This window comes from Diceros bicornis, chromosome 2 (assembly GCF_020826845.1).
Source record: "Diceros bicornis minor isolate mBicDic1 chromosome 2, mDicBic1.mat.cur, whole genome shotgun sequence".
Classification (NCBI taxonomy): Eukaryota; Metazoa; Chordata; class Mammalia; order Perissodactyla; family Rhinocerotidae; genus Diceros; species Diceros bicornis.
The window spans coordinates 90,685,144-90,704,765 of NC_080741.1; the positions used below are offsets into that span (position 1 = coordinate 90,685,144).

Consider the following 19,622-nt stretch of genomic DNA (forward strand, 5'->3'; position numbering starts at 1 on the left):
AAGGAAAAAAGAAACATGCAAAGGCAAAGGTAACTCTGGAGCTGGGAGCTGAAGTCCCAGTTGGCAGGAGGCAAACTCTCTCCCTCAGCCACTAGATGCCTTCAGACCTAGTCTCCAGTGCAGAGGGCTGAGGAAATGCCTCTGTTTCCATTAGGAACTGGGCTACTGAGACCTGAAATAACAGGGACATAAACAAAATAGGATTTATTTTTCCTCCAGTAATGGGAAATGTGGGAGGCAGTCCAGGGCTCCATGAGGCCCCCTCAACAGCAGCCCTACAAACTCATCCATGGTCCCAAGTCTTTCTGCTCTACCCTCTTTATCATTGGCACTTTCAATCACAAGGTTGTCACATGGTCACAAAGTGGCTGCTGCATTTCCAGCCGTGCATCTGATTCCAGACAGAGAGAAGGAGCAAAGGGAAGGTCAAAACTGCCCACCTGCTAACTCCAGCCTCCGTGGGAAAAGATCCTTCCCAGAAGCCCTCCCAACAATTTCTGCCTATATTCCATTTGTCATGGGGCCATCAGTATCTGCAAGGGAGGCTGAGAGGTGTAGCTTTTCAACTAGGCACATGGCTGCCACCTGTTAGAAGAAAGGAGGGTGGGCAGCTAGCTGCACCGTCTCATCCTCCGCGCCCCTGCTCTATGGCTCCATGCCTTGGCTTCCTCGATTCCCTCCTGTTCCCGAGCTGCCCCAGCCCTCCACCCCAGGCTTACGGTCTGCCCCTTCTGCAGAGGTGCAGATGTGCACGCGTCCTGGGCCTGTCCTTCACAGGCCTGGCTCCCAGCCCTCAGCCCTCCCCGCACCGCTGTGTCCTTTTCTTTTAATTATGAAAATACAAACGTGCCTGAAGCAGAGACTAAAGGCCAGTGAACTCCCGTCCAGTCACCAGACTGGACAGCGGGCAAGAGGCGGCCCCATGTGCCTCATCTATCCTTTTTCTCTTTTTCTTTTTGGTCTTGGCCAGAGTATTTTAAAGTAAAATCCAGAGGCCATTTCATCCCTATGCACCTCAACGTGCATTTCTCAAAAATAGGGCTGTTCTCAGGGAGCCGGCAGGTGGGGTTGTGGTTGGGTTTGGTGTGCTCTGCCTCAGTGGCCCGGGTTCCAGGGCCCAGATCCTGGGCACAGACCTACACCACTCATCAGCCATGCTGTGGTGGCATCCCATGTACAAAATAGAGGAGGACTGGCCCAGATGTTAGCTCAGGGCCAATCTTCCTCAGCAAAAAAAAAAGCGGGGGGGGGAGGACGTTCTCTTACAAGCCCACAGTGAAGTTCACCAAACCATCATCAGATTTCCCCAATTATCTCAGAAACGTCTCCCTATAGAAGATTTGTTCTAATCGGGATTCTGATGAGATCTGAACATCTTCAGTGTCTCTTAATCTAGCACAGCCCTCCCCATGGCCTTTCATTTTCTGTGCCTTGCCTTGCTGAGAAGTGGTGATAATGCCCCTGTCGACGGCCCCTGGTGATGTCTGTCTATCTGCGCCCTGGAGCTGTTGTGGAAACTGTTTCTCTGTCCCCTGCATCTCCCTTAATTGGACATTAATCCTCCATGCTTGGTAGGATCCCTGGTCCACTTTGTCCACAGACTCCTCCCAGGCGGGCTGTGTGCTGCTCACCACCCCTCAGAAGGAACCCGCGTATCTAGCCGCCCCGCCGGTGGCTGTGTGGCGACACCCGACCCCCGCCGCAGGTTCCCATCAGCCACTCACCCCAGTTTCTTCTATCTGTGGATGCTTGTGCTGAACTGATTGTCACATCAAGGGGGAGGGGCCGGGGTTTGGTTTGGTTTCTTCACGAGGTACAATTCATATACAGTGAAGTGCACAAGTCTCAAGTATACAGCTTCATAAGTTTTGACAAACGTATACAACTTTGTAAACTCCACTCCATTCGCCATCTAAAACCTGTGCATCTGCCTGGAAACTCCGTTTCCCCCAGAGGCAGCCGATGCTCTGCCATCACCACAGGATCACTTTGTCTGTTGTTGACCCTCATATAAGTGGAGTGGCCCGCTGTGCCCTCTGAGCCCTGGCTTCGTGGCCAGCATTGCGTCTGTGAGATGCGTGGAGTAGGAGGCCCTTCTTGGTGGTCGCTGTGTGTCCTCTCCTGGGTGCACATGCCGGCAAGGTACTTATTCTTTCCAGGGTTGAGGAACGTTTGGGTTGTTTCCAGTTTTTAGCCATTACAAATACTGCTAGGAATGTACTCGTGCATGCCATTGTGAGGACACAGTACTCATTTCCCCTGGGCGTACGTGAAGGAGTGGAGCTGCTGGTCGTTGGTTCACCTTCAGTAGATGCAGCTGAGCAGGTATCCAGAGCCACTGCACCAGTTCACAGTCCCGCCAGCAGGTGTGAGCACTCCACTTCTCCACGTCCTCTCCAACACTTGGCACAGTGTCGATGCTTTAATGTCACCTGGTCCTTTTGACATGTATCAGCCCCTTAGGTTCCCTGGTGTGTCATATGTTTATGGGACTGATGACTCTCTGTTGGGAAGTGCCTGTGAAGGGGAGGAAGAGTGTCCTCCACCCACTCTGGGTCCTTCCTGGCTGGGCTACAAATTAAATTGACATGAGACCGAATGGCAGGAAAAAAATCAAAGTGTAATAACATGTATACACGGGAGAAACCAGGAAAACTGAGTTTCTCAACAAATGGCAGAGGTTTTCACCTGAAATAGATTTAGATAAAGACAAAGGAGGATGTTAGGGGTGGGGAGGGAGACAGAAATCCCAGTAATCAAGAGTATTCGGATTTAAGTCCTCTCCTTCAGTACTGATAAGAGTTTCTAGAGATAAGGTCATCCCCCCCTCTTCCCAGAACAGAGAGGGAGATACATTTACAAATGGAGATTTCCCTTACAAATGTAAATTATCCACACCCAGAGTTAAAATCATTTAGGCAATTAGTGGGGGAGGTCAAATGTCTCAGAGAAAATAATCAAGGTAAAGAGACATATTTTGGGGTGGCCAATTTTGATCTCCCACACCTGTTGCTGTCTTCAGCCCACTTTTCTTTTGGATGTCTGACTCCTTATTTTAATGATTTCTAGGAGCTCTTTACATATTCTGGATATAAGTCATTCACCAGTTCTAAGTATTGCAAATACCTTCCCCCATTCTGTGGATCCCATTTTCACTCTCTTGTTGTGCCTTTTAATGAACAAAAGTTCCTAATTTTAATGTAGTTCAATTTACCAATCATTTCCTTCTGGTTAGTACTTTTTATGTCCCGTCTTAAAACTCTTTGCTTACCCCAAAGGTCATAAAGATATCTGTCTATTGTATCTTCTACAAATTTTGTTTTCATTTCACAATAAGATCTATAAACCATCTCTAACCTAATTGTAACTATTTTGTTTGTAGATTCTTTGGATTTCCCACTATATAACCGCGTCATCTTGAGGTGACGTTATTTTCCCCCCTTCCCAATCCTATACTTTTTCTTTCTTTTTCTTGACTGTGACATTGACTAGAAGTGCTAAGATAGGCATCCAGGCCTTGTTCCTGGTCTCGGGGGAAACATTCAAGATGTCCCCCAGAGGTTTCTCGTAGATATCTGTATTCATTTCCTATGGCTGCTGTAACAAATTACCACAAACTCAGTGGCTTAAAACCACACAAATACATGATCTCACAGCTCTGGAGGCCAGAAATCTGAAGTGAATCTTAGAGGGGTGGACTCACAGTGCCTCCAGGGCTGCGTTTCTGCTGGAGGCTCAAGGGCGAATCTGTTTCCTCTCCTTTTCCTGTGTTCCCTGGCTGGTGGCCCTTCCTCCATCTCCAAAGCCAGCAGTGAGGGGTCTTCTAGTCTCCGTCACATCACTCCAACCTCTGCTTCACACCCAACTGCTCCCTCTTATAAGGATCTTGTGATTACATTGAGCCCATCTGGATAATCCAGGATCATCTCACGTCTCAAGGTCCTTAACTTAATCACACCTGCAAAGGCCCCTTTACCATGCAAGAGGACAGTCACAGGTTCTGGGAGTAGGACTCAGTCATCTTTGGAGGCCATTACTCAGCTGCACTTCCCTTTATCAGACTGGGGAAGTCCCCTTCCAGTCCTAGGTTGCTAAGAATTTTATTCAATGTTAAGTTCTGAATTTTATCAAATATTTTTTTTTTCTTTTTTTGCTGGAAAAGATTCGCCCTGAGCTAATGTCTGTTGCCAATCTTCTTTTTTTTCCTCCCCAAAGCCCCAGTGCATGCTTGTATATTCTAGTTGTAAGTTCTTCTAGTTCTTCTATGTGAGCTGCTGCCACAGCATGGGTACTGACAGACAAGTGCTGTGGTTCCGTGACTGGGAACCGAACCCGGGCCACCGAAGTGGAGCCCGTCAAACTTAACCACTAGGCCATCAGGGCTGGCTCCAAATATTCTTACTGCATCTATTGAAATGATCATATAATTTTCTCCCTTATTCTGTTAATGAGGTACATTACATTGATTGGTTTATAAATGTTAAACCGACTTTGTACTTCTGGAATGATCTGCTTCCAATGATTGCCATCCTTGGTTGTGGGCTCACCTGCACATTAACTCTAAACATTCCCTTCTCACCTAACTGCAAACGCAAATTCTGTTTTCAGAAGCTGGTCTCCACATAGTTATTTACAGCTCTGTGGCCTTGGGTAAGCTCTGTACCTCTCTGTGCCTTGGTTTCCTCACTCGGGGTACCAAGCATTCCCACCTCATAGGGTTGTCATGAAAATTAAGTCACATGGAGTCTTCGGCCCTGGGAGGCTCGTGAAGACTCCTGCAAAGACCTAAAGTGCCCGCTGCCCGCTGGCCACTTCAGGCAGGCGCCTCAGCTCCAGAGTCAGCAGACCCCGTCAGCCGGCTCCACCACTTACAAACGGCAGACTCTCGCTTCCCTCCTCTACGGAGTGGGGCTTCCGAGACTTTAAATGAAAGAGGACAGAGGACCAGGGGCATAGTAGATGTCTAAGACTCAGGAGGAGCTGTGGCCACAAGGTCTCTTTCAGATGCCAGGGACAGAAACCCAAGTCCGGCTAGGTTAAAGCAGGTGAGTTTATGAAGCTAGAAGGTCAAGCGGAGGACTTCAGGCACAACCGGATCCAAGAGAACATTCGCCACTTGCTCACGCTTTCACGGAACCTCTCCGTGCTGGGCTGGGAGGGCGCTGAGACCCCGGAGGCATAGACCACCGCTTAGAAGAGCTGGCTCATCTCTCCAACCAGGTATCTCCCTCCCTAGTGTCTGCAATTGTTTCCAACCGCTCAGCTAATGCTTTCCACATGTCTGGGGACGTGGATTTCTTCTTGCTCAGAGATCAGGAGCGGAATAAGTCTCGCTCAGTGAGTATCCAGGACTGAGGCCTGGCCCCAGCTCTTTCCTCCCTCACACAAGCAGCAACCAGATTGCCCTTCTCAAAGCAGCACCTTCCCCAGGTCATTCTCTCACTCTAGAATAGTCAACGGCTCACCATTTGCTACAAAATGAACTCGAAACTCTGCCTCACTCTAGGATCTCTGACCTGTCCCATGGTCTTACTCAGTTTCATCACCACTGGTCCTGGACCTTCGTCATGGTGGGCTCCTTGGAGCTGCTGTGGCCACAGCCTCAGCCACCATGCTTCGCTTCTGTTGTCCTCTGCACAAGATGCCATCCCTCCTGAGACCCCCTGGCCTTCAAGGCCCATCTCAGGCCTCAGGGACCCTCTCACCTCCTCCAGGAAACCCCCCTGACTGCTCCAGCCTTGTACAGTCCCCTCTCGTTGGAATTCTTGGAGGCTAGATAAGCACACAGACATGTACATATGTGCACGTGCACACACACACACACACACACACGCCCCTCGGCAGTGCCTGGGAGTCTCAGGGCCAGCCCTGACCCCCAGCCCGTACCTTGTCTGCACCCCAGCAGAGGCTCTCTTGCCTCCCCATCCTGAGAGCACCAGCACCAGAGCTCAGGACAGCGCACGGCTCCCAGCAGCACAGCCAGAGAAGCCCCGCAGACCCCGGCTCAGGGAGGACTCACCCAGTGGGCATCTCCCCTGGGAAGTGGCCAGCACGGGCCGTGTTTCTGGGACACACTCTCAGACGCACAGGCTGGCCCGCATCCTGGGCTGCCTCCTGGACTGACCCTGTCCACCCCAACTCAGGGCTCAGGTTCTGAGATTCCTGAGAACAACGCTCCCACTGTGGCCCGACCAATGACCAACACCACGTGGAAATGCACATCCTCCAGCCCCACCCCAGACTCCCATCTAGTGACCCAAGGGACGGCCACCACCCCCAGTTCCCCACCCTCCTGCCATGCTGCGCACCACTCACGCCCTGGAAGGAAGAGGCACTCACCCAAAGCCCACGAGCAACACACACTTCCCTGAGGCCTCCAGAGCAGGAACCACAGCAAACACACATGCAACTTCCCAGACGTGACCTACAGCCTTTCCCTTTCCTCGCAGGAGGACAGGACGTTCTTCTCTCAGGCTGGCTCAGCTTCAGGGCTGCCTCTGCCTTCCTCCTACAGCCCCCAACTTCACAGACACCCCCCCCCTGCAGCAGAGCCCCCAACCTCATGCTCCCCCTGCCCCCCAGGAGAGCCCCACAACTTTACACTCCTCCCCCTCCTCCCCCAATAGAGCCCCCAACCTGACGCTCTCCCCTGCCCCCCCAGGAGAGCCCCCCAAACCTCACACTCCCCCCCAGCAGAGCCCCCAACCTCACACTCCTCCCCTCTTCCCGCAGCAGAGCCCCCCAACCTCACACTCCTCCCCTCTTCCTGCAGCAGAGCCCCCCAACCTCACACTCCTCCCCTCCTCCCCCAGCAGAGCCCCTCAACCTCACACTCCTCCCGCTCCCCCAGCAGAGCCCCCAACCTCACACTGAAATGCAGACCTTCTGCCCCTGGGATTCTAGCAGGTGACAATTCACGACGTGAATATACCCGGACGTGCAAACTCCCCCTCGGGCTCCGGCTGGATTCCGCCACAGATGCGTTTTCCCTATGTGGTGTTCTTACAGGCTTAAGTGGTTGTTGCACCCTCACCCCCACGCCACCCCACCCCCGGCACGCCCAGCAGGAAATAGAACTGACCCAGGAAAGGCCAAATGAAGAGTCCATGGGAGGGCCTGTCTGATCGCGTGATGGACGTGGACACCCCAGGGCCTGGACAGCAGGAGGGGCAGGATGGCCCGGCAGCCTGGGACCGGCACTAGGCCTCTGGGGAGAAGAGTCCCCTCCCTCACCCCATCCTGGGATCTTCCCAAGTGAAGGGCTGCGGCGGGATGCAGCCCTGGGAGCCTGCAGGCCAGACCAGGCCAGGGTGGAGAACGGGCGGGGAGGGCAGATCCCCATCAGCGCGCAGCCGCCAACACTGACTACGGAGCTTGCAGATCAAACTCGGGATTTCGAGTTTCTTTTGGAAACTCAGAAGATCTAGTTTTCCTGAACCTGAGGGTGTCAGAGTTAGCAAATCACAATACAAGACACTCAGTTTAACTAAGTGTGAATTGCAGATAAATGAGGAATCTTCTTTTAGTGAGTATGTCCCCACACTACTGATCCGGAATGCACATCTGACTGGGTTGGCATCTTGTACTTCATCAGGCGACCCTGCCTGCACCCCAGCTCTCCGGAGGCGCGTCCTGCCCACCTCCTTCTCAATCCCTGGGCAGTTGAGCTCAGGGCCCCGGGGCGCCCCCAAAGGCACATAGCTCCACACGCTCCGCGCGCGCGGCGCCTGTGCACCCCCCAGCCCCCGTGCGCACCCCCTCCAGCCCGCGCGCACCTGAGGCAACGCGGAGGGGAGCAGACTGTTCCCGGGTGCGGTGCGGCGAGGGGCTGCGAGGCAGGGGGTAAGGGGGGAGACTGGCCTGCCCGACTCCGCCTGACCCCCACACCCCCGCCACCAGGAGCGGGAGCAGGAGAAGACGCTGCGCGTGCACGAGAAGATGACCTACTCGTCCAGGCTGAAGGCCAAGCACAGCAGACTGCGGCGCGAGCTGCAGCTGGAGGACGAGGCGGAGGACCAGGCGGCACGCGGGGCGGCCGAGCAGCTGCGCGCCCTCCGCGACGGCGCGGCCTGGAAGCTCTCCATGACCCAAGGTGCCGCGCGCCCTCTGCCCAGGGCCGCTCTTTCCTTCGTGCATTCAAGGGGCTGCTTTACAGTGCTTGGAGCGGTGCGGCTGCTCCAAGCTGCAGTGGGGAAGGGGGATGGTTTCTGTGTCTGATCCCTGCTGCCCACCTCACAAAGGTCAATTCCAGATGGATTGCAAATCTAAGGGCCTTTGAATCCCGACACCGCGTGCATTTTGAATGTTGACCGTGCCCAGTGAATGTAGGCGGTACAATGTATGAAATGCAGGCATTTAACTTGGTAGTAAAGAGTGTCAATCTGGAACTAGATTTCCTGGGTTCAGATCTCAGCTTCAGCATGTAATGGCTTCGCCTTCCTGGGCAAGTTACTTAACTCCTGTCACAGCAGCTCCTCTCCTGGCCAATGACAGTACCAGCCTCGTGGGTTGTGGAATTCACTACACTGCAGGCAGTGAGCAAGAACTGTGTGTGCGTGACTCATTAGGATGACCCAGTAGGAATCTCAAGTATTAAGTACACATTACTATTCCACCAGCCCAGATGGTATAGTATAGTATCCCTAAGCTGGAAAGCAGCAGTTGGGGTCAGAGTCCTGGACCTCAGTGCGACTACAGGCGTACTTAGTGACTATAACAGAAAGGGACCCCTCGCCTCCACCCCTGCCGCTGGGCACTCTGCTTGGAGAGAAGCCCTGAGCTCTGACCATCTGTGTGCAGAGCTCGGCCAGAGGGGAGCAGCACCACACCTTGGTCGTTTCTGCCTTCACCCTCCATTGCTAAGACCTGGGAGAAGCAGGTTGCGTTGGATGCGGGAGGCTGACCCGTGGGTTTGGGTGCAAAACTCATCAGTGTCCCAGCTTTGACTTCCAGTGAGGAGCCGCGTCTCCTTGAGGGCAAAGCCTTCCCAAAGCCTTCCCGGGAGGCCGGGTAGGCAGGGGCAGAGCCGGACTCTCTGCTAGACATCCAGACTCAAAACAGGAGTCCTGCACCACCCAGGTGCTTCTGGAAAAGAGGAGTTGAGGACAAGGTAGAGAGCCACACGGTTCCACAGCCCTTTTCACAGCCTCCGGGCTCTCCCAAGTTGGGGAGCGTCCAGGCCTTCCTCTCCAGAAAGGCCAGGGAAAGAGGCCCCGTGGCCCTGGGCCCCAACTGCCTCTCTGCTTGCACTCCGGAAGGTCATCCGGATGCCCACCTTCATTTCCTCCTGCCTGACTTAAACCCTGGCAGTGTAGACTTAGCTGCTGCCTGAATTGGGCCCTGAATTGGGGTTTAGGGGACCCCAAGTAGAGATCTTGCTGCCCCATTTTTCTCTCACACCCCCCCCCACTCAGGTCCTGGCCAATAGGTCTTTCGTTATTATGTCCAGCTGGGTGAAACTTCCAGGGTAAGGGGGTCTAGAGTCTCATTCCAGGTGAGAAGAGTGCTATAGCATGAGAGGCTCCAGTCAGACATATGAAAGGACTTCCCACCTGGTCCGGTCTCCCGCCACGGAGAATGTAATGGAGCAGCAGAGCCTTCTCTGCTTTTGCTGGTGATAGAGCTCCATCTCCCAGGCCCCTGTAATGACCTGCGCCTCGCAGCAGAGCACAGCACAGGACCACCCGACTGGCTCCAACTGACTGTGTGCCCATCCTCCCCGTGGCCAGGGGTCTCTCCCACTGCCTGCCCACCCCCAGATGCCTCCCCCTCATTGCAGAAAAGAAGGCGGGATCTGATGGCATCAAGAGCTACGTCAACCAGCAGCGGCAGAAGTTCCTCATCCAGGTAGGCCCGGCTGCGGCCACGGGAGCCAGGCAGGCTGTCCCAGTGAGGAGCGTGACTCCGCTCCGGTGGCCCTCAGTATGCCCTGGATGTGAAGCGGAGCGAGATCGGGCGGCTGGAGGTGCTGGCCACCAAGGAGGAGGCGGCGCTGGAGCGGGCCGAGAGGTCCCTGGAGAAGGACGCGGCGCTGTTCGAGGAGTTCCTCCGGGAGAAGGAGCGCAGCTCCGGGCAAGCCCTGAGAGCGTGAGCCCGCGGCCGGGGCTAGCTGGCCGGTGCCACCCCAGGGTGCCCTGGGCCTGTGCTCCCCCGCCCAACCCTGCCTGGACCCGACCCGGCCCCCGCCCCCACCCCTGACCCCGCCCCCTGACCCCGCCCCAGGCCCCTGGCAGCTCCCCCACCTCCAGCCTGGCCTGAGGGCAGTGTGGACGCCCCTCCTTAGCAGTCTGCAATTGGCTCCCTACCCCCACCCCACCCTCCAGCGCTGAGAAGGAGACCGAAGAAAAGGTGGAGAAAATCATGGAGATCCGAGACCTGACCACCCAGATCATGAATATTAGACGGTGAGGTCAGAGGGCAAGCTGGGCCCCAGGCTGTCTGCCACTTCCCTCCAGCGCTTTCCCAGAACCAAAGGGACCCCACACGATGCAGACCTCATCATTTTCCCTCTGAAATCTAAACACCTCAGGGACTGAAGCCCTGCTTACCTACCAGCTGACTGAGGCCAAGAGAGACTCAGTGACTTCCACCGGGAGGCAGGGCTCCACCCTGAGAGGGGCGGGGTGGACAGAGTCACAGAGGGCTGTCACTTGGGGAGCTCCAACCCACGTCGGTCCCCTGCAGGGTGGCCTTCTTTCCCCAGCACCACTGTTTTCCTGGGCCTGTCTCCCAGAGGACAAGGAGCACCTCAGGCTGGCCAGGGTGCAGAGGTGGTCCCCTCTGGACCAGCGGGCAGAGCCTGAACTTTTGTCCCCTCCTCGAATCTAGCGAAATCTCCAAACTTGAAGACACACTGCACCATTACAAGGTCTACAAGGATTTCCTATACAAGCTGTCGCCCAAGGAGTGGTGGGAAGAACAGAAGACGCGCTTGGTTCTCAAAAAGGCCAATGAGGGGGCCGACGCCCCCGAAGAGAACGCTGTGTCCTCCACACTAGGGGACAAAGGTAGCAGAAAGGAGAAAGCAGGTCCCCAGGTACCCCTGGACCCTGTGCCCAGCGGGCAGGGGCCTCAGAGGCGTCCAAGCCGCGGGCTAGGCCCTTCCATACCTTGCAGAGTCCCCGCTGAGGCCAGCAGCCGCCCCTTAGTCACTCGTGCCTCAGCCGAAGCATTCGCTCAGGGAAGATGGGGCCAGCCCTCAACTCAAACCCAAGGGGCTGTCGTCCTGTGCGCTCCCTTCTGCAGCTGAGGGGGAGACAGTTGGGAGGGTCCCAGGGAACCCAGTGCCCCAGAGCACTGTCACCGGAGGCCTGGCTCCAGCCAAGATCCTAACCCTAGCCCTAAACCCTAACCGTTCCCTCCCTTGCTTCCGGTAGGACCAGGGATCAAGGGCAGGACCAGCCCCAGAGGTATGTGGCTGCTCCAGGCTGGGGGCCCCCCATTCGGGCCGGGGCACAGGGGAACCATTCCTCTGTTTCCTCCAGACGGGCAGGGCTCAAAGGAGCCCTCGAAGTGTCTGCCAGTGATCCGGCTGGGGCAGAGCCTGGCTAGCACCGTCAGCCTCCAGCAGGGCAGCCAGTCCAGAGGGACTGGTGGCTTGGACCCCAAAGGGTGAGTGGGCTTGAGGGGTGTGGAGGTGGTGGGGCCTGGTCGGGAGTGCTCCCCAATGGTTCCAGGCCAGGGACGCCCAGGGTAGGCCCAGCCTCTCTCAGGAGGGGAGCATGTTACCGAAGCCACAGTGGGCTTGCCTCCTGGCCAGTTAAATCAGACTCTCCACCAGAAGCAGTTGTCACAAAGTAAGGTATATTTGCAGTAAATAGGAGACCATGCGGAGTCATTTCCTAAGTCAGGGCTCTCCTCCAACTAAGGGAAGCAGGGAGCTTTTATTTCTGGTGGGGAAAGAATATTCAAAAGGGAGACGCGAGTATTGGCCTGTGCAGGCTTAGTTGGAAAATGCGCCTCCACACACGCTGTAGGTTACGGTAGTGAGGCCTAAGCTCCTTTTGCAGAGACCTTAGCGTTAAAAATAAGGCAAAGGTCATGGGCGTAGCTCTTGTGGTGAGGCTTGGTCTGGTTCAGGGTGGTTGGTGGTTGCATCTCCTTAACATACAAAAGGAAAAAAACAATTTGGAAAAACTTAATGCTTTCCAACCGCCCTTGAGTTCCCAGGCACCTAGATGGTGACCTGAGGCGGGGCTGCTCCCAACCTGGAGCGTGTACCGTATGACTTCAGCCCGAAATCAAGATGTTTTCTAAACAAAGGTTTATTTCTGCCTGATTGGGTAACCGTAAGCCTGGAGCGGCCCAGTCGGGTGCTCACGGGGCAGCCAGGCGGGCGCAGGGAGCTGGACAGCACGTGCCCCGCCACCCAGAAAGTGCTGGCCCAGGGGACCAGAGCTCCAGAGCCTCCCAAGAGGAACTGGAAGTCTGGGTTTTCATATAAAATTACCCAGATTTAAGTGTGACAGTTACTTTTAAATCTTTTAAAAAACATGATGAGGGACAAACAGCAACCCCAAACAAATCCGTGTACCAGTGCAAAGCTGTTCCCTCCACCCCATTCAACAATCCCTCCACCTGCAAAGCCAGAGCCCCCCAACCCCCGTTACTGAACACTGGGTCCTTGTTGTCCCCCAGCGTGGAAATCAAGGGAGACAACAAACAAGAGTAGAAAAGTGAAAGTTCATTAGCTTGTGCACAGGAGAGGCACAGGGGAGCTGGTGCGGAAAGGAAAGGGCGAGTGACTGGCTCCTTACAGAGCGGGCCTGTGGGGCTTTTGTTAGGCAAAGGCTGGGGAGGAGCCCTGTCATGGCATGTAGAGGCGGGTTGTGCTTGCTCCCGTGCTGTCGTGTAGCGTGCTACTACATGCGACGCATGTATCATTAGCGTGCTAGCTCTCCACCCCTGGGTGTCATTTTTACTGTGCTAATGGGGCTAGGGTCACCTTCGGTGGACTCCTGGGTGCCAGGGCGCATGCGTAAGCCTGGGAAAGTCCCCAAACTGTGGACCGTGGATCTTGGTCCACGGTCTGATTCTCTTAGCCTGCAGATTGGTTAGGGGCCTTATCCTGTTAGGCCAGGGGGCTTGCAGGCAGCCCTGTCTTGTTAGGCTGGTTCCTGTCTCACCCCCGCTGCTGGGTCACCAGCAGTTACTCCTCCCTCACTGAAAATTTTTTTGATTTAATTTTGTGGTAGATAGTTGTGGGGAGAGGGAGAATCTCCCCCTCTGCCCTTTCCCTTAAGGTTCTTCTGGCTGGCCAAATAATCAACAAGACAGGTTAGCAGGAGAAAATAATACCAAGTTTAATAACATGTATACATGGGAGAAACTCAGAAATGAGCAAGTCGTCCCTCTGTCTAAGCTGCTTGCTTAAGTATTGCAGCTAAAGGCGAGGAAGGTGTTGGGGGTGGGTGATGGTCTGGGACTTCAGAGGGCAAGAAGACAATTCTTTTCAGGGTCATCTTTAGATAATGTGGTCGGGAGAGATAGAGTTTTTTGATAAAAGAGGCTTGGTGCCCCTCCCATTGTAACATCTACCTTACATTATCATTACAGCCATCATGACAGGAGATCTGTTCCAGGAAGGAGCCACCATGTCAAATTCTTTAGGCAGTTAGTGGGGGAGGTCAAATGTCCCTCAGAGAAAACAATCAAGGTAAAGAGATATATTTCAGGGTGGCCAAATCTTGATCTCCCACATAGTGCATTCACAGAAATCACAGCTCTCTAGAAAGGTGTAAGCTGAGAAGTCTTACCCCCAGGCCCTGCCCCTCCTTCCACCCCCCTCTCCACCCAGACTGCTGGTCCCAGAAGCCACACACAGCACAGAGGTGAGTTTTGTTATCTCCTGCATATCCTTCCAGCCCCTTTTATGCAAATAACATGTTGAACCTTTGAAGTTGCTGTTTTGTAGGTCAAGAGTCCTGGCATGTCTTTAGGATTCGACCTCAGTAGGAGCCAAGGCAATTTTCTGTGCCCATCCTCCCTTCACAGGGAGCTGACCCTGCACATCTCCATTAGCGGCATAGCCAGCGGTGCCGCCCTTCTCACCTGGGTTCCAGCTTGCCCTCCATGGCCTGGCCAGCCCCTGGCCTCAACATGTGAATGGGGGAGGGGCGCTGACCATAGTCTCAGACGGCCATCGGGCATTTGCCTTCACAGTGCCAGGCCCGCTGCCAGGGCACTGACCTGTCCCATGGAGTCTGGACCCCCGGCAGGGAGAGAGAGAGACTGATGGGCTCGTGTGATTGTGGGGCTGTGAAGCCACAGTCTGAGGGCAGGCGGGCGGCTGGAGAACCAGCAAAGAAGAGCAGCTGCTGCAGCAGGAGTCTGAAGGCAGTCGGCTGGCAGAATCCCGTCTTCGTTTTAGTATTTTACTATTCACGCCTTCAACTGATCGGATGTGGCCCACCCACATGATAAAGGGTCATCTACTTGACTCTAAGTCTGCTGATATAATTGTTAGTCTCATCTAAAAAACACCTTCATGGAAACATCTAGAGTAACGTTTGACCTAGCCAAGTGGACACATAAACTCCACCATCACAGGGGCTCAGGGCTGGGTCTGCCGCCACACAGAATCGTTTCAGTGTCTGAGAGCTCCATCAGTCAGCCTGGACCCTCCCGCTGAGGGCCAGGCCTCCTTCCGGGGGCAGGTTGCAGCTCCAGTGACTCTTGCCCCGGGGCCCCTCCAGCACCCACGTCCAGGACCACCAAGTACCTCTCAGACATCTTCTGGATTTCTTCCTGCAATGCCCCTGAGACCCCCCACACACCCCTGTGTTCTCCAGCTGTGACAAGTGACACAGGACAGATCTCCTCCTGCCCCACCGCTCTCCCCAGCCCCTGCCCCCTGTCTTCACGCTGACCCGTCCCCTCACCACTGCCCTTGCTGCCCCCTGTCCTCTTGCTCCTCCGTCTCAGCCACCCCAAACCCCAGCACGTGCTGGGGGCCACCCCCGTGACAGGCAGGGAGACAGGCCAGAGCGGCCAGGTGGGGCTGGAACCCTGGGCTCTGGCTCCGAGTCCACCCTGGGGCCCCGGCCTGCAGAGGCTGGGAAGTTTCAGCAAAGCAGTGACCTGATCAGACTGAGGTCTTCTTTTACTTTTTTTCCTCTTACGTTGAGATGTTATCAACATATCACAAAATGAACAAATCTGAAGTGAAGGCGTGAATTTTTACACACATATATACCCATGTAACCACACCCAGAGCAGATATACAACACTCCCAGTGCCCGGAACCCCCTCATGCCCGTTCCCAGTCACACCCCCCGGGCAGGTGACCATGATTTGGGTCCCTCGCCCTGGGACACTTTCCCTGTTCTTAAAGTCAATGCACGGAGGACCACGCAGCGTGCCCTTTGGGTCTGGCTTCTCTCGCGCCACACCCGCCTAGCCGCCCGCAGCCGCTTCTGGCTGTTGCTCTTTGCACCCACTGTGTGAGTAAGCCCCCGTCTCTGTCCTCTCCTGTTGGTGCCATTTGGGTTGTTTTCTGCCTTGGCCGTTTTGATTGAAGCTGTGGCCAACAATCCCGTAGCTGTGTATGTGAGGACTGGTCTGGCGTGAGCGCTGTTTCTGTTGGAAATGGGGGTGGAATTGCTGGTTCGTAGGGTGGGCACACGTTTAGCTTTAGTCGCCACTGTCAAACAGCCCCCGCAGGGGCTGCCCCATTGTACACGCAGGCCAGCAGGCCTGAGAGTTCCAGCTGCCCCGCACCCTCGCCACATCGCAGTATCAGCACTCCTTGCCTTCTAGGAGTGCTGGCAGGGTGCTTTTAAAATAGTGTATCGTTAGAAAATTTGAGGTTCAGTGAGGCCAAGAGATCAGAAGAGGACGCCATTGAAAAGACGGTTGGTGATTCCCAGCCTGAGAGGAGGGCCACACGGGGAAGCCCCGGGGGTCAGGAGGCAGAAGCCTTTACTGTGGGTTCTGCAGGCAGGGTAAGCAGGCGTAGGACTGGCTGGTTGCAGTCATTTCGGGCTGGGGGCACTGGGCTGCCCCAGCTGTCCAGCACCAGCCCCGGGGGTCAGGGCCAGGGCTGGTGGCCCCAGGGTGAGCTTGCGGGGTGGGCTCTGGATTGGCTGGTTTGCATTTGAAAGGTGTGTCCAAGGGTGCGTCCTACACTCCCTCCAAGAAGTGCCCAGCCCTGGGAGGGACGCCCTCCAGGGTCAGCATGGCCCCAGGCGTCAAAACATCAGAACCCAGAGAACGAAAGACAAGGTTAATGTGGGGTAGAGTGGTGTCTCACTGTGGTTTTAGTGACGTTTTCATGATGACCAATATGGTGGGCGTTAGGGTATCCTCCTTTGTGAAGTGTGTTCAATTATTGGATCATTGGCCTTCTTCCTCTGATTTTCTCTTAGTTCTCTCCATGTTCTGGATGCCAGTCCTTCATGTAATAAGCGTAGTAGAAATATCTTCGCCCCGTCTGCCTCCTGCCCTACTGAAGTTATCTTGAGTCTCTTGAAGTTATCTTTGGAGTCCAATTTACAAATCTTTGCTTTTATGGTTGCTGCCTTTTGTGTCCTACTTAAGAAGTCTTTGTCAAAGTCACTAAAGTATTCTCCTATGCTTTCTTCTGGAAGCTTTATGGTTGATCAGCTGGGATGAGGCTGCTGGTGGTGGTAAGGATGGGAGGGTGGGTGGCCTGGGGTTCAGGGCCTCCCCTCCCTCTCGCCCCCTCCCTCTCTCGCCACACCTCACCCCTCCCCTCACTCTCTCCACCGCGCCACCCACCCCCCTCCTTCACAGGGTCTGTATCTTCTGCTCATCCCTTAGGTGCCCTGTCCTCTGTCCTTCCTTCTCTGTGACAGCCTGGCCACTCCCTCCCATGGTTTTGTCCCCTATTCTTCCTGAGCTCCACACACATGGGCGTCCCCTGCTTAGGTGTTCTCCGCACTCAACCTCCCATGTCCAGAACTGATGCTGCTCGTGCTAGAAGGGGACCCGAGCACTACCAATTTCCAAACTCACTTGCATCTTCATGCATCACGTCACGACTTGTGGAGAAGACCAGCCACCATCAGCGGGCCACACATGTGCAGCAGGTTCACTCGGATCCCTGCAGCTCCAGCTGGTGGGGACCATTATTTCCAGTTCAGTGTTTAAAAGAGGCTCTAAGAGCTTAGAAATGCATGCTTCCTCTGCCTAGGCTGCACCTCAGCCTTGGAGCTCCCACCGTCAGGCCATGTGTTAGGAAAATCCCTGAGAATAGACCTCTGGGAGCATACTGGCCTGGGTTTGCATCTGGGCCCCTCCATCTGTTAGTCATGTGACCAGGGTTGCTAAGTACAGTTGGGCAGGTTGTGGACTGCACAAGGAGAGCAAGTGGGGGCTGAAGTCCAGCCCACCCCCCAGGCTACATCCATCTGGAGGGTGGATTCTTGGAAAGGCACCCTGTGGGCCAGCAGTGCCCTGCAGGTGACCTGGGTCAGATAACTCGCTCTCTCTTTTGCCAAATGGGCATCAGTGTGTATACAATGTGAGGCGCCGGCCTGGGGGGCTGTGGTTGTTCCTGTGGCCCCTCCCACAGGGCCCTACACTGGTCACCTCTCCACTTCAGGGAGGGCGGGGGCCGGAGTCTCAGGCCTCAGCCCAGGCTCCTCTGGCTGTGAGCCTGCCCTGCCCAGCCCTCAGCCCCCAGCACTTGCACATCCAGGGCAGGGCCCAGGCTGGAGAGGCAGGAGGGGTGGTGATGGCAGGTTTGCATGTCAGCCTGAGTCGGGTTCCCATCCGGTGAGGCCTTCCAGGGCCCACACTGCCTGCCCAAAGCCCACAGAGCCTTTCCTGTGCCCCTGTGGGCTGGCCCGGGACCGACCCCACCCCTGTGGGGTGCTCAGGGTCAGTCACAGGGGCCATGAGTCACAACAGCTGTGAGTGGGGCTGTCAAGGACAAGGGCCAGGGCCAAATACAGACAGGGAGGTAGGCAGAGGAGGCCCGAGAGTGATCTTAGAAATAGAATGGCAAGTGGGCAGGGGCACCCTGGCAGTGGGAGCTGCAGATGCAAAGGCCCTGAGGTAGGGACAGCACCTGGAGAGGCGGGAAGAGCTGCTAGGATGAGCAAAGTAACCTCGAGGATGGGGAAGGCTAGTGCTGAGAGGGCACTGGAACCTCACAGGCTCCTGCCAGAAAGCCAAATTTTATTCTAACTGGAGTAAGAAGAGCTAACTGAATTTTGAAACTATCCCCTGGCTTCTGTGTGACAGCCAGGGGGCCAAGAGGAAGCTGGTGCAACTGTGGGACGGAGGAGGGGGCGAGGGGTCCTGCGTGTGGAGGTGCTCTGGCAATGCCAGGGTCTTCACCACTGGAGGGGCAGGATGCCCTCAGACTGCCGCTCTCCAGGCTCGGCCACGGCGCCCTCACCACGCGTCTCTCCGCAGGTCGAGCTCTGCCCTCCCGGTGCAGGGGGACCCAGACAGCGACAGGGAGGTCAGTGGCCCCACCCAGCTCCCCGCCCCCCCCCACCCCCGCAGCATGGCTGAGCCCCCACACGTGGCCTTGGTTGCAGGAGCTGGCGCTGTACTTCACGGAGCCCCAGCAGCTCCTGGACGTCTTCACGGAGCTGGAGGAGCAGAACCTCTCGCTGATCCAGAACATGCAGGAGATGGAGGAGACCCTGGAGGAGCTGAGCTCCGCCCTGAAAAACACCCAGATCCGCATGTAGGTCCCATGCCCGGCTGCCCAGGCAGGTGGGGGTGGTCTCCGTCACTGGCTGTCATCCTGGGACCCCCACAGCCCTGGGAGCTGGGCTGGGCGGCCCTCCACCCTCCCCATCCACAGCCCCGGCCCTGCCTTGGCTTCAGTTGTCTGGAAAGTTCCATTTGAAGTCAGATAGGCTTGGGTCTGGGGAGGAAGCATGTCCTCTTGGGCAAGGGCGCTCTGAATGAGAGTACGCCAGGTGGGTGGAGCCACACGAGGCTAGTCCCCTGCCCACCCTGAAGCAGTCTGCAGCTAGAGGGGACATCTCCAAGGACCTTCTGCCCAGGTGGCTTCTGCTGACACCAGGCCCAGCAGAGCTGGGCTCGGCAGGGTCTGGCCGGGCACTAGGTGAGGCCTGTCCAGAGCCAGGAATCATCTATTCATTCACAAACACTGACTGAACACCTATTCTGGGTCAGGCCTGGGTCTAGGTCTTCCAAGGATAAGGCAAGGCCCTGCCTCATGGAGCTGATGTTCGATGGGGGCAGACAAACGACAGAGAGGCCCAGAGACTTGACTTGAAGATACTGACATGGGCTAGGAGGAAAATAAGAAGACTGATGTGAGAAGGGGGCTGAAGTGGAGGGCGGCAGCAGGTGAGAGGGGGCCGGAGAGGCTTCTGGCGGAAGGTGTCATTTGAGCCAGGCACTTCCTGAGTGATGGAAGCCACACAGATCTAGGGGAAGAGGGTTCCAGGCAGAAGGAAACCAAGTGCAAAGGCCCTGAGGTGGTAGCCAGCCCAAGGCTTTGATGCCCCATGGGGACCATGTTCTTGAGTACCCATGTCTTTTTGGCCCATGTCCCGATATGGAGAGTCTCCTGCTGGGAGTCTCCAGAATGATGTGAAACCACTAGCTCTCAGGCAAGACTGTGTTTCCTAGAAAGCTGAGAGGTAGCAGAGACACAGAGAGAGATGGGCTGG

At 55.7% G+C, this 19,622-nt stretch overlaps 1 protein-coding gene across 1 annotated transcript in view; it reads left to right on the forward strand.

Moving 5' to 3' along the window:
* Positions 1 to 19,622, forward strand: part of CFAP100 (cilia and flagella associated protein 100) — a 66,725-nt gene that overhangs the window by 19,588 nt on the left and 27,515 nt on the right. The window contains exons 2-11 of the mRNA XM_058568086.1: positions 5,168 to 5,337; positions 7,900 to 8,092; positions 9,779 to 9,846; positions 9,923 to 10,086; positions 10,323 to 10,403; positions 10,828 to 11,006; positions 11,376 to 11,432; positions 11,484 to 11,610; positions 18,382 to 18,430; positions 18,510 to 18,661. Of these exons, the coding sequence (XP_058424069.1) occupies positions 5,168 to 5,337; positions 7,900 to 8,092; positions 9,779 to 9,846; positions 9,923 to 10,086; positions 10,323 to 10,403; positions 10,828 to 11,006; positions 11,376 to 11,432; positions 11,484 to 11,610; positions 18,382 to 18,430; positions 18,510 to 18,661 (1,240 nt within the window). The remainder of the gene's footprint in view (positions 1 to 5,167; positions 5,338 to 7,899; positions 8,093 to 9,778; positions 9,847 to 9,922; positions 10,087 to 10,322; positions 10,404 to 10,827; positions 11,007 to 11,375; positions 11,433 to 11,483; positions 11,611 to 18,381; positions 18,431 to 18,509; positions 18,662 to 19,622) is intronic.